Genomic DNA, 13874 nt, shown 5'->3' on the forward strand with positions numbered 1-13874 from the left:
TCTCAGACTTAAGTTCCTAAACAAATGGGCTTCCCTGGCATTCAGAAAAAGCTGATAAAGCAAGGCCAGGCATGTCTTAAACCTATAAGAAGTGTGATGCCTTTACATTCTAATTTCAGAACCACTCAGACCCAAGAGTAAGTCACAAAGAGTGTATCTTTCAATAGAGGTATCTAGAGCTTTTTTTTAGCCCTGCCTGGTTTATGCAAATGGATTTCTCTTACCTATGCAGTTAAAGTATTAGGCAACAAGCAAATACACTATCCTAATGAATCTTCCCTAGCCCAGATCTAGGGTTGGCAAATCCAAAGGGCGTTGCTCTGCTATTTATTACCATGCGCTCGTAGGGACTGTCCGTTTCTGAAGCCTTGTCCAGGAGCTCACTGTATTCCATTTCCTCGCAGAGATGCTGCAGGGTATTGAGTGGCTCATTTAGCTCCACAGGCATGGAGACTTTAGACAGGTCTTTACCAATGTTGTTCCTCAATATATTCCACAGGTTAATGTTACTGGTATCTGGACAGGGAGCTGGCAGGCATGTTCGACGTCCGTTTCGGAAGGCTCCTCCCGTAAGCTCCCCATTCAAGACTAGAAGAAGGAGAAAGATGAGAATCACAGTGAAAGATATTTTTTCTGATTTCCCAAAACCTGGGAGGGAAAGAACTCTTTCAAATAATTCTGACTGTGATACATTTCTTAAGCCTTCCTTAGACTCTCCCAAGAGTGAACAGAATTATTTCAGTACAAGGTTGCTGATAAATGCACAAAACATCAATGTATAGTTCTTTCTGGTGTTGCTTCACGGCTCATGGGATCTTAGTTCCCTAACCAGGGATTGAACCCATGCCCCTTGCCTTGGGAGCCCAAAGTCTTAACCACTGGACTGCCAAGGAAATCCTAAACAAATAAAATTTTAAAGACTAAATATAAATATATTTAATTACAAAGGACTCAAAATTTTGGTTTGGGCAAGAACTAAACTTTTTATCTTAATCATCTCCTTAACAAATTTTTCAACCATTTACCTCACCAGATTATACAAATATAAAATTTATTAAACAATAAGCTGCAAAAGGAACAATTAGCAAGGGGGCCAAAATGATTGTTCATTGAATCATCAGCGTTGTATTTGGCATGTAGACAGGACAACCTCGAAACTCAAAGGATGCATACTTTGCCGAGAGATGTTGTCTGCAACACTGGTGTTGTCTTCAGATATGTTATCACTCACATCACTGATGTAAGACTCATCATCTGAAGCCTAAGGAATAGAAAAACACAGAAAGGATCAGAATTTCATTCAGTCTTGACAGTTCAGAAAAATCAAACAATTAAAAACAACAGGATACTGCTCAAATGGAAAGCAGAGGTCATAGTGGGAAATGTATGTGGCACACGGGCAATGAACACCTTAGGGTGTCCCATGAGCCAGAATATAGGACTGCCAGGAAGCAGCCCTTATCTTTAAGTAGCTTTCTATCTTAAGTTGGGCTGAGAAGTTGGGAGAGGCCAGTACATAACCAGAAATGTTTCAATCCAACACAGTAAGAATGTGCAAAAAAGGAGACTCTACAAATCCCCAGAGAGGAGTCAGGAAAGGCTGCTGGAGGAAGTAATATTTTAACTGGGTGTTGGAGGATGCAGAGTTGCCTGGTTGTTAGAAGCGGAGAAAAAGCACAAGAAGAAGGGATGGTATACAAAAGCAAGGACCATGAGAAAAACAGTTCTTCTAGGAATGTTAAGAAATCAAGTGGCTGTAACAGAAGATGGGGCAAAGATGAAGAGGTCTGACTGCGAAGGGCTTTTCATGTCAAAATAAGGGTTCTCATATAATTGTGCATGCGTGTGTGCTAGGTCACTTCAGTTGTGTCTGACTCTATGCGACCCAAAGACTGCAGCCCACCAGGCTCCTCTGTCCATGGGATTTCTCCAGGCAAGAATACTAGAGTGGGTTGCCATTTCCTTCTCCAGGGGATCTTCCCAACCAAGGGGCTGAACCAGTGTCTCTTATGTCTCCTGCATTGGCAGGCAAGTTCTTTACCACTAGCGCCATTTGGGAAGCCCTCACATATAATCATATGAATTATTAAATGCAAGGAAATGATAGAGTCATATTTGGTTCTCAGGAAGACACTCTGCAACTTGTCCTAGGGAGTGCAGATAACAGGATCCTATGTAGATCTGGATAAGAAACACTGACTGATTTCACTAAGATGCCCACAGTAAGGTTCATTTCAGGCAGTACAGCTGCATTTGGGAACCACATTTAAAGTGTAACAGACAAAATCTGGCAGATAATTTGGGGGTAGGGAAGAAAGATTTAGGGACACAGAGAAATCGAGAATTAAGCCATTCTCTACATGAGAAAAATACAGAACTAAAATGAAACCAAGATTCACATAAGAATAAAATTAAGGGCAACATATGTATTAAGGGGATTTAGAGACAGAACAGATAAGAAAACAGAGAAGTGCTGTAGAGCCATTCAGAGGAATGGAAAACCAATGTTTTTACTATAGGCAAGAAAGCTGTTGATACCTATTCACTATCTCCAAAACAGAAATATGTTATATTTTTTCTGAACACAAAAACAGAACACTCTTATTGTAAAAAATCAGAAATTACACGAAGGTAAACAGATGATATGGAAATCACCCATCCTGTGACCTAAAAGAAATCACTTTCAACATTTTGTAGGTTTCACCCCCAATTTCAAAATGCCTATATAAACACACAGATACATCTATCTTTAGATACTGAAAAAGCAGATGGGTTTACATGCTATTTTATAGTGTTCTGAATATACTCCCATTCTCATGAAAACAGCTCTCCAACTTTACTTAATGGCAGATAGTTACATAACACAAAGAATTTAACCAACATTCACGTGGCATCCAACTTTTTATTATTTATAGACAATATTTGGATGAACAACCTTGGAAACATATTTCTGTCAATCTGCCTGGCAATTTCATTAAGATTTATTCCCAGAAGTGAAATTGCTGGGGCAAATGAGTCACTCTTAGGCTTCAGCTCTAGGTTGCCAAATTGCTCTCCTGGAAGACTGTACTATATTAGTTTATTCTCACTATCAGCATATGAGAGCACCCATCTCTCACCCACATAAACACTACACATTATCAATCTACATTAGTATCTATCTACCTAACTCACATAAAAGATCTCTTTTTACAGTCTGAACTTCATCTTTAGTGAAACTCTCTTTCACACATTTTTCAGCTCTTCATATAAACTGCATTTTTTTTCTAGTTTGCAATTTCTTTTTAAATGTTGCTTATGCCATTTTATGGTCAAGTAAAGGTTCTAAAATTTGTGTATAATAAAAACAATCGGCTTTTGCCTTTACAGTTTCTGAATTTACTGCTGATATTTTTAATAGAGTTGGGAAGAGTTGATACATTTAAGGAGACAGAATTACAGGCAGGATGATTTTATGCATAAATGAATAACTGCAGTTTTGCTTTTGTACTCTGAAAAAGGCTATAAAGATGGCCAATTGAGAATAAAGTCTTTTTCTGACTTGTATTTTCCCACTTCAGCAGGCTTCCACTTTCCCATGACTGCAACAAAATGGAAGGTTAAACCTTCAGGCCCATGAAAGCCACACTCTGAACCTTGATAGAAATAAAAAGTAAATCAAACTCTTCCATGTGATTACTCTGAAAAAAGCTAATCACATCCAGTGATGTTAGAGGAAATAAATGCCTGCCCCAACCTAATTCATATTGCATGTATGTTTACTACATTAACGTTTAGAAGCTATAAACAGTCTATCGTCTTCCATTTCTAATTTCACTCAAACTAATACATGATAGAAATGGTCCAATATTCATGTCCACATAGAAAGATCTGTGTAGAATATAAAATAATTCTACAATTACAGTGGGTCTTGAATAAGATCTATATTATCACATGTGTGAGCAGTAGCTAAGGCTGGGCAGGCTGGCTGTGGTCCACTCATGTTATCCTGTATGTAAGGATACAGGATAATACTCTGCAGTATTATAATAAAATGATTAATATATATTTACTTTCCCATGGTCAAGAAGTCGTGGAGCCAAGTATTTCTCTTTAAGGGGTTTGGGATTCAAAAGAATTTAGGAAATATTTTTTTCTAAATGTGACTATTTAGAAAAATGCAACCATTCAGCATTGCAGAAACACATTTAACAGTAGAGACAAAGAAGGAGAACATTCTGGAAGTAAGAAAGCATTTTTTAAAAGAGGTTGAACATTCATTAAATGAAACACATAAAGAATTTTCTCTCAGTCCCAGAAAATGTTAATATAAGACAGCTAAGGCCCAGGTTTCTCAGATTAATCATGTGTAAGGTGCTAAGCATTCCTTCCTTCATTCAGTTAGCAAATATTTTCTGAGTTCTGGGCTCACAAGAATGTTCTAGTGCTGCGGACAGAGTGCTGAAATCTCCTCCCTCACTCCAGTGGGAGAGACACACAATAAACATGAAATACATATTCTGTTAGATAGTGACAAACACTATGGAAAAAAATCAGAAGGGATCAGGCAAGTGAAAGGTCATGGGCAAGGAGGAAATGGTAGCTCTACGGTGTAGCCAGGGCATCCAGGGCAGGCTTCTTGGAAGGTGATTTTTGAGTAGACTGAAGCAAGTGAGCAATCTGACTGCATGGCCCTGGAAGTGTTCCAACCAGGGTGGGTGGCAACACAGAGGCCCGGCAGCCTTTGTCAGCTGTCATGTAGAATGTGCAGTTGAGCCCATCCTGCAGCTGCTACTTGATTCTCACACATACAGTGAACCAACCAGGTGGGCTGGCCAAGTCTGTGGTATGGAGACTCGAGGAGCCTTCTGGGGGCATCTCATCACAAGGGAACTCAGAAACCTGGACAGATGGAGTTGCCTCAGGAACAAGTCTCAGCCAAAGGGGAAGATCAACCTTGAGAACACTGAGGTGCCTGTCACTTGGGCTTATCTCCTTGTCTAGCCTATTCAAATACTTAAGACTGAGTGCTGTGATAAAGGGAAGAGATGTGAGTAAAAAACAGTCATTTTATGAAAACCTGTAAGATATAGTTGCAAGGAACAAACATATAGTTCAGTTCTTTCCCATGGGGGTTGTAGGAGAGATTTACTCTTCTTGTATCAGCAAGGGACATGGGGTGTCTGCAGTAAACTGACAACTCCAGGAAGTACTCCGTTGGCCTCTGGATGGCTCCAAAAGAACAGAGGTTCCAAGAGGCTGCAGCTAGAACAGAGACCAGGTTATGAGTCTCTGTATGGTAGTAGCTAAGGAGTTTAGTGTCATCCTAGGAACACTGGGGAACAGAGATACTATCAGATTTGCATTTTGGAAAGGTTAACCAGGCTGCCCAGTGGAAATGGATTCAAGGCAGAAAGAAAGCGGGCAGGAAAACTAGCTATGGAGATTGACAGGGTAATACAGGTGGGAGCTGATGGAGGATTGAATGGGAGGAGTGGCAGTGAAGCTTTTCTTAGGAAAATATATGTATCTGAGATTATTTAGGTGACAGAATACAGATCCTGATGAGTAAATCAATGTGGGTGGTGGGTGGTAGGAAGGCAGAGGAGTGAAGGGAAATACTGAGGAAATTCAGGTATTTGATGTGAACACTTGGGTAGAAAAGTACTTAGAAAGGCAATATGAGAGGTAGAGGTAGGCTTGCGTTTTTTCCCTTGGTGTGTGTGTGTGCGCGCACGCACGTGTAGGGGGGTTGTTAAGTACTTCATTTGGACATGCTGAATTAGAGATTCTGTGGAGCACCCAGATGGCAGTGTCTCACAGGTAGGTGGTTAGGTGGATCCCGAGCCAAAGCCTGCTTTCTCTTCAGACCTGCTTTCTTCCTGAGCTGTAGACCTGAATATCCAAAAGGCTGCCAGATACCTCCACTGAGAGGTCTGATAAGTTCACAGTGCCTTAACATGAATGGATCATCTCCATGAGCCTCTGGCCTCTACTCCCTTGCCCCTCTGTTGGCCAATAGGCTCACTCTTTCCCTGTGGTGGCACCACCAGCTTGCTTGGACGCATGCAATAACCCACCTCACATCTTCATTTCTGTCTTGCCAGTGGCTGGTGCAAGTGACAGCCGGGCACCCAGGCAGATGTGCCCCCAAGAACTTAGACACAGGGCAATTAGGTTGCTCTCAGAAAGGTATGAGGTCATCAGATGGTGGGTCAAAGCCTAGATAATGCACAGTCAAGTTTGCTTGAATAAGGACAAAGGACTGGTCAGCAACGGGATCCCAGAAAAGGGAGACTCAGAGAAGAAATAAATACTGGGAGCACGTCTCCAGCACTGTGGTCCCTAGGGTGGAAACTGACTCACAGACACTAATTCCCCACCACATGGGAGCGCATCCCTGTAATGGAGATGCAAGTTTGGAGCAATTACATCCTGGCCCTCACAGCCTTCAGCTCACTTCTCCTGCTCCCATTCCTTCCTTGCTCACCAACCTCCTAACCATAATTAGGCTTCCTGGGCAGATTTGCCTATAGGGAAAGAGACATGATCAGCAAACAGGATTATTTTGTCTATTTGATAACATCAATTGTCTATGAATAATTAAACTAGTTTCTGCCTTGTGAATGGGAATATCTGTGAATCTGTTAATCTATGACTTGGAATCTGACAGGCAGGTGCTTAGTTTGATGTGGTAACAAATTCAGTACCTGATATAACAATTCTGTTTTAATTTTTCTCCATTATCAAAGTGATATGTGTTCATTATTTCTATTTTCTAAAATCACTCATAATTCCAAATGTCCAAAAGGAACTACTACTAACTGTCAGGATGTTTCCTTCCAATCTATTTTCTAGCGTATGAAAATAACATCTATCAATGATTTCATCTCCTTTTGGACTTCTCTGGTGGCTCAGATGGTAAAGAATCTGCCTGCAATGCAGGGGACCCAGGTTCTATTCTTGGGTCGGGAAGACCGCTTGGAGAAAGGAATAGCTACCCACCCCAGTATTCTTGCCTGGAGAATTCCATGAACAGAGGAGTCTGGTGGGCTATAGTCCATGAGGTCACAAAGAGTCAGAAATGACTGAGCAACTAACACTTACTTAATCACTTCATTCCCTTTTTGTAAAAATGCATTACAGATTCGCAATCTCAAATGACAAAATTAAACACTTGTGTAGGAAAGAGTTTTGGCTGCTTCTTTCACGCAAAAAAAAAAAAAAATTCAAAGTGTACTTGACTAAATTTCAGTAAAAGAATTTCTGCAACATGACCAAGACCTTGCTAAGATTCATGAGCATGACAAGCAATCCAATAAATCTTTAATGGTAGCCAGTGGTGGTGGTGGTTCAGTTGCTCAGCCGTGTCTGATTCTTGTGACCCCATGGACTGGAAGCCCACCAGGCTCCTCTACCCATGGGATTTCCCAGGCAACAACACTGGAGTGAGTTGCCATTTCTTTCTCCAGCGGATCTTTCCAACCCAAGGATTGAACCTGGGTCTCCTGCATTGCAGGCAGATTCTTTACCAACTAAGCCACCAGGGAAGCCTCATGGTAGCCAGTGGTAACCTCCAAAAGCCATAATTATCCAACTAGATATATGCTAGACATTATGCTTCTAAATTCAAATTCAGTCTCTGGCAAAGGTGTGTGTTTGTACGTACAAATGAGAATGGTGTTTTTCTCATGCTCTCATTCTTTTTATGTTTATTAGCTCATCTCCTTCTATAAAGAACTGTTATCACCTATCTGTTTACCCTGAAATAGGAACTGTACAGGTAAACCAGAATAAATCTTGATTCTTTCTTTTTATTCATCAAATTTAACAGTATTGAGTTGGTACCCAGAAGGCTAAGGGCTCAGTAAATGGAATCTATATAGTTTGCATGCTTTTGGCTTTGCTACTATTTGGACATCTTATGATGATGTTCAAACCAAGTTCCAAAGTCTTACTTTCTTTAACCCAAACGCATGGTCAGAAGCAGTTGGGGTTGACGCATCCAGGAACCTTACCTCATTCTCTGATGAGCTTGCAGAGAGGAGCACTTCTTGGGCATCGAAGAACTCAGAGACAGATTCTGACATGGAGAGGCGGCTCTCATTGGCTACTTGTTGTGACAGGGGGAGACTGACGTGGATTTGCTCACCAGCCTACAGGAGAGAAAAGTAGATGGTGTGATCGTTTTCTTCCCTCGTATGAATGGCTATTTGTTCAAATTAGACAATGAAATATTAGCCAGATCTCTAGAAAAATTCACGGCATATGTTAAAGGACTGGTGAGCACAAGCAATTTTCACTTGCAACTGAGTAATGACCACTGCATAAGTTTCCTTCCAATATACCTGAAGAATGCAAAAGTGCAGACAAAAGGTGAGCAGATTTTAAATCTATGCTCAATTGATGTTTAGTGGATAGAATAACAGATTGAGCTCCCAAAATACCCTGAATTGACTGTGGAGACAAGTTCCTTGCCATATGCTTTGGCCTGTCATTACTAGCCATATTCTCACCAGTATACTACAACTCAAAAAGTATTTGTAGAAACCACTAGCGATATGCTAAGAAAACATTCTATAAGACTAATATTTGAGACAGAATATATTGATATAAGGAGAAGACAATGGCACCCCACTCCAGTACTCTTGCCTGGAGAATCCCAGGGATGGGGGAGCCTGGTGGGCTGCCGTCTATGGGGTTGCACAGAGTCGGACACGACTGATGCGACTTAGCAGCAGCAGCAGCATATTGATATAAAAAGTCACTTTCCAGTTTGATCATGAATTTTAGCCAATGAAACATATGATTAGAGTATTGAAACTTATTTAAAACTGAATTTTTATTCATACAATGGTAGCAAATGATATTGCTTTCAAGAAAGCAATTTAAGTTGCAACCAGAAAAATAGGTAAGAGAACTATACATTTTAAACATCTAGTACATATAGTACACATTTTAAATTGAAAAGATTCAAACTGAGACTGTTGACTAATTCTTAAATTATAAAATTTTAGAAATATTCTAGATTCTGTGCATCTAGTACACATTTTAAATTGAAAAGAAGATTCAAACTGAGACTGTCGACTAATTTTTAAATGATAAAATTTTAGAAATATTCTAGATTCTGGGCAGTTGAGGGGGCATAAGTGTCATCAGAGATCACAGGACCCATGGAGGTGGATGGACACAGGGTCGGTAACTTACATCAAAGAGAAGCTGTCTGGGGATGGTATTTCTTAAGCAGTTACATAGCAGAACCCTTACACTTATAGATTTCTAGAAAAATGTATGTTTGGTGCAAATATGGCCTTAGCATTAGTTAAAACTTACACCTTGTTATATGTATTACTGTTCAAAGTATAAATTCTCCTGGCTAAAAATAATAATTTTATGAAAGTGTTAGTGGCTCAGTCATGTCTGACTCTTTGAGACTCTTGGACTCTAGCCCACCAGGTTCCTCTGTCCCTGGAATTCTCCAAGCAAGAATATCAGTGGGTTGCCATTCCCTTCCCAGGGGATCTTCCTGATTCAGGTATTAAACCTGGATCTCCTGCATTGCAGACGGATTCTTTACCATCTGAACCACTGGAACTATACACTCATGGTAAGTCCAAATACTGAATGAATGTTCTCCTATCCTCTTACTGTTTTTTCAAAAATTCTTCTGAAAAATGGAATAATACTAGCACCTACATCAGAGAGTTGTTGGGGGTATCAAATGAGACAACACATGTAAAGTGGGTTAGTAATACCAAGCACATAGTAAGCAGTCACTTGACACGTGTTAACCATTAATTATTAGCATCATCACCAGGAGCTGTAGCAGCACTAATAATATTTTCTTAGCAAGGTCAGGTGACTTCTCTTCTTAGATAGAACTTTTAAAACAAACCTTAAGAAAACTTTTATTTAGCACCTTCTCTGCTAAAAGTGTTTGTTTCAACATTTCATGGACCATTAATGATAATGAATATTTCAAATGAAGAGTGACAGAAAAGTCACAAGCTGGAGTATATATAAATTAAATAATCAGTAGCATGAGATGAACACAGGAATAAATAAAAACAGACAACTAATCACCAACAGTAAATGATGTCAAGCTCATGTATATCCTTCACTCCAAAGAACACTGAACTGTCAGCAACATAAGATTTATGCTGGGAATTGTATGAGTAGTGAAAGAACTTTATAAAAATAAATAAAAAGATGCAGTAGGTGTAGATGCTACAAAATAAGTATTCTATATCTTTTAAAAATGAATCTTACCTCATCAGGGCTAGGAATAATATTTACACTAACAACCTGATCACAAATAATAGATTCTGAATGTATTCTGTTCAACCGGCTCCTTAGTTCAGCATTCTGGTTGAGTGCCTTAAAATAACAAAAACCGCACATGTAATTTCAAGTTATTGAGCAAACATAAAGCAGAACCAGCACACGGGTACATTTTAGACAACAAAGTCTATGATGCTTTTAGCTGGAACTTTTGGAGCCACCATAGGCCAGATCCCACTAGTAAGAAGGAAAAGAAATGGCTCAGAATTAAGGCATTCATTTTTCGCAATGTAAGACTACTACTTAGTAGATTAGTGGGTTGAAAAGAGTTCAAGGATTTCATAAAACTGATTCATGGAATTTTCTCTCCTTTATAGTCAGGCCCACTATATCCAAGCCCAGTCTACCACCACATACATATAACATTTTATACCCTAGGATAAAAACTATTGATTCTTTAATTTTTTTTTTCTTTTTGGTTCCAGTTTCTAAAGTTTGGGAGTTGTTTCAAAGCCAGATGTCTTATAAATTATTTGTAAATGGAATGAACAATGAACTGGCTTTATATTTCATAGAGCTACATTTTGACCTGGTGAAAGAAAACCGTTGCTGTGTTTCCGTTTTCTAGGAGCACATAATTAATACCTATGACAGTACAGCAGAACTAATTCAAGTGTAGACCAAAGCTGCCTTCCCTGAACAGTGTAGACATTGACAAGCATAATAAAGAGCATATCACAGAAAGGAAACTAAGCTATCTACATCTCATGATTCTTAACACACCCCAAGTCAGCATCAGTAAAACACCATCTGCTGTACCCCAGTTTAGTGCGTGTGGTGGAAAGGGAACATATTTACATAAACATGGGCTCCCTATAGGGGCCCTGGGGACCGAGGCTCGTGGATCACATCAGTGCATGGAAATCTGTTCCATATACAGAAGACACATGTAGCTGAATAGATTACACCAAGTCTCAAGTGAGAGACCTTTGTGAGGACAAAGCCCAGTGAAAAGCTGGACTGCTTCTTTCCTTCCCATTAAAACCAGCAATGAGAAGATGGAAATGAATATTTCAGAATGCAAGATAAATGTCAGGACTTACTGAAGAGTGAAGCTTCCCCAGGGAGTGAGGATTCTGCTTTTCTTCATAAGGAGTCAATGAATACACACTAAACTGATACACACACAGATACAACAGCCTAACTAAGTTTGTACCTATTCAAACACCCAGGATAAATGACAAAGTGGCTAAACTTCACACTTGCATTGAGTGTTGCAAAGTTCTTGAGCATGGAGCATAGAACAGTCTCCCCTCTTTCCTTTCTGCTCAGCCTTTTTTTTTTTTGGCTACCCTATCCAGCTTATGGGATTTTAGTTCTCTGACTAATGATCGAACCCAGGGCCTTGGGAGTCAGAGTGCTGAGCCCTAACCACTAGACCACCAGGGAATTCCCTCGGTTTTCTCTTTTAAAGGAGAAAATTCTTCACTCACAGCTTTTGGCTTTCATTTAAAGTCTTTAGAACCAGTCTGTAAAATACATGTAAAACAGAATACATTTGGTCTTGTGGGCTGTCAGGTATTGATGGATTAAAGGTGGACACAGATCTTACAGTCATTACATTGCAGACAGGCGAAAATATGTGTCCAGTTCGCTGAGAAAACAGGGATGTGTTAGTGAGAAAGAAGGTGATTGCATTTTTAGTAAATAAATCATGTGCTTCCCAGTACCTTTACATTCTGCAAAAGTGCTCAGGATCTTTTTCTTGGAGCAAAATCTCAAACAGTTGAAATTTGAAAAGAAATTACTGCATCATTCCTATTCTTTGCAACTATATATGCTTATTTGTTCTTTCATTGTTTTTCTGTCCGCAAGTGTCCTGAAAGTCATCTTAGTTACTGATATCATTGGACCCAGATATATTTTGCTGTCTTGGAAGTAGGAGGCCTTGTTGTACGTTGTTTGATGGTTCTAATGGCAGAATCACATTCACGGCTTCAGGGTTTCAGACAAACCTCACCTAAGGGTTCCTCCAAAGTGACATCACCTTCTGTTGCCCCGGAACAAAGTTAACAAAACAACCCCACAAAAACTCACAGGCAAGGACAAGTAAATTTTTTTTTTTTTTTCCTAGCGGGTAGGAGTTTAAAACACAAGTTTTCCATTCATAAGGAAACATAGAATTGCTTGCTCTGGATATTTAAGAAAGTTAAACTCCCATGTAATTTCTCATCTCATCCAATATTCATTAAATGTGATCCTGCCTACAGGTGTGTGTGAAGGCATACAAGGTAGCCTCTAGCTGCTAATGTCAATAGGACATGAGCTGAAAACTAAAGAAATACTGTGTTAATCATATATATGCAGTGGTAGAAAAATGTTGTTACACAGCACAGAAAAAAGCCTGGAAATAAGTACTATTCCAATGCTGGCAAGCCTGAGGGGAGGGTGAAAAGTGTAAGCAGACGCAGAGCATGCAGCAGCCCATTTGTGTGCGCCTTGCCAGCACAGCTCCTCCTTTTGCCTCGGTCACACAGACTGCAGTGAAAGGTGGCTACAACCGGGCACCATGAGGACTCAGGACCACATTTGTTACTTCTCTCCCTGAAGCTCACTATTGGTGATCGTTAATACACAAGAGCCCAGGTGATGGCAGGAACAATACACGGAAAGCAGCCAAGGAGCCTGTACAGTGGTAAGGCGAGGGAAAAGGAGGCAAGTCGCCAGCCGCTGGCACCAGCCCATGAGCAAGAAAAGCCATGGAAACTTGTGAGGAATAATACTGCTCTAGGAGTGGCAGATGGGGTCAAGGCCTAACGGCAGGGAGCAGCCTTGGCTCAGGAACCATGCCTGGATTCTTTAGTCTCATACTTGCTTTCATGAGTGAGCTCAGGCAGCAGTACAAACTCTCCACAAGGTATGCTCACTTTCCCACACCTCATACACATTCAAGTGCCATATAGCCACGAAACACAGCATTCCTGACCAAGCTATGAAAGAAGTTACTATCTTGAAGTTCTGAGTCAGAATGAATTGCCCAAATCCTCTATTCCTTGGCTATTAACTACCATTTTCCCACCCAGGCAGACAGTGGGTGAGAATTTACCTTAGAGTGGGGGAGAGAGAGTCTGGCATAGCATACTGAATGGAACTGTGGGTTCTGGGAAGATTAAAAGCAAAACTGGTTCAAAAGGAGTGAGAATGTGAGTATGCAAACTGTCAAAGCTAGAGCTATCAAGAATCAAATCATGGCTAGCTCTTAAAAATCACCTTGTTTTCTATTTTAAAATAAACAAATACTAAGACAGTGTATTTGGAAAATGCAAAAAAGTAGAAAAATATTTCTAAAAATGCATATCTTGCTACTCAATCAACCGACTTTGGGTAGCTTGGTATATTTCTTTCTAGCTTTTTTCTTATGCACTTTTCACATTAAAAAATGGGAACCAAAAAAAATGGGAATATACTCTACATCCTTCACTATTTATTCTTGGTACACAGATATTTATTTTATGTTGCAAACGCTTCACAAATGTGATTTTAGTAACTGTAGAATAAGTGGTTATTTTTCTACTATTGGGCACTTATGATGTTGTTACTGATTTTTATTGGAA

At 39.9% G+C, this 13874-nt stretch overlaps 1 protein-coding gene across 50 annotated transcripts in view; it reads right to left on the bottom strand.

Annotated features, from left to right (window-relative positions):
- OSBPL6 (oxysterol binding protein like 6) overlaps positions 1 to 13874 on the bottom strand; it is a 214829-nt gene that overhangs the window by 15910 nt on the left and 185045 nt on the right. For 27 of the 50 annotated variants that reach the window (XM_081579572.1, XM_081579563.1, XM_081579555.1 and 24 more), the window contains 3 exons: positions 7998 to 8135; positions 1174 to 1261; positions 335 to 588 (listed from right to left, as the gene is read on the bottom strand). In XM_081579572.1, coding sequence (XP_081435698.1) covers positions 335 to 588; positions 1174 to 1261; positions 7998 to 8135 — 480 coding nt within the window. Of the gene's footprint in view, positions 1 to 334; positions 589 to 1173; positions 1262 to 7997; positions 8136 to 10248; positions 10357 to 13874 lie in introns of all 50 variants that reach the window. The other 23 variants (XM_081579545.1, XM_081579540.1, XM_081579535.1 and 20 more) reach the window with 1 other exon arrangement.

This window comes from Giraffa tippelskirchi, chromosome 3 (assembly GCF_054371585.1).
Source record: "Giraffa tippelskirchi isolate mGirTip1 chromosome 3, T2T-mGirTip1v1.2.pri, whole genome shotgun sequence".
NCBI lineage: Eukaryota > Metazoa > Chordata > Mammalia > Artiodactyla > Giraffidae > Giraffa > Giraffa tippelskirchi.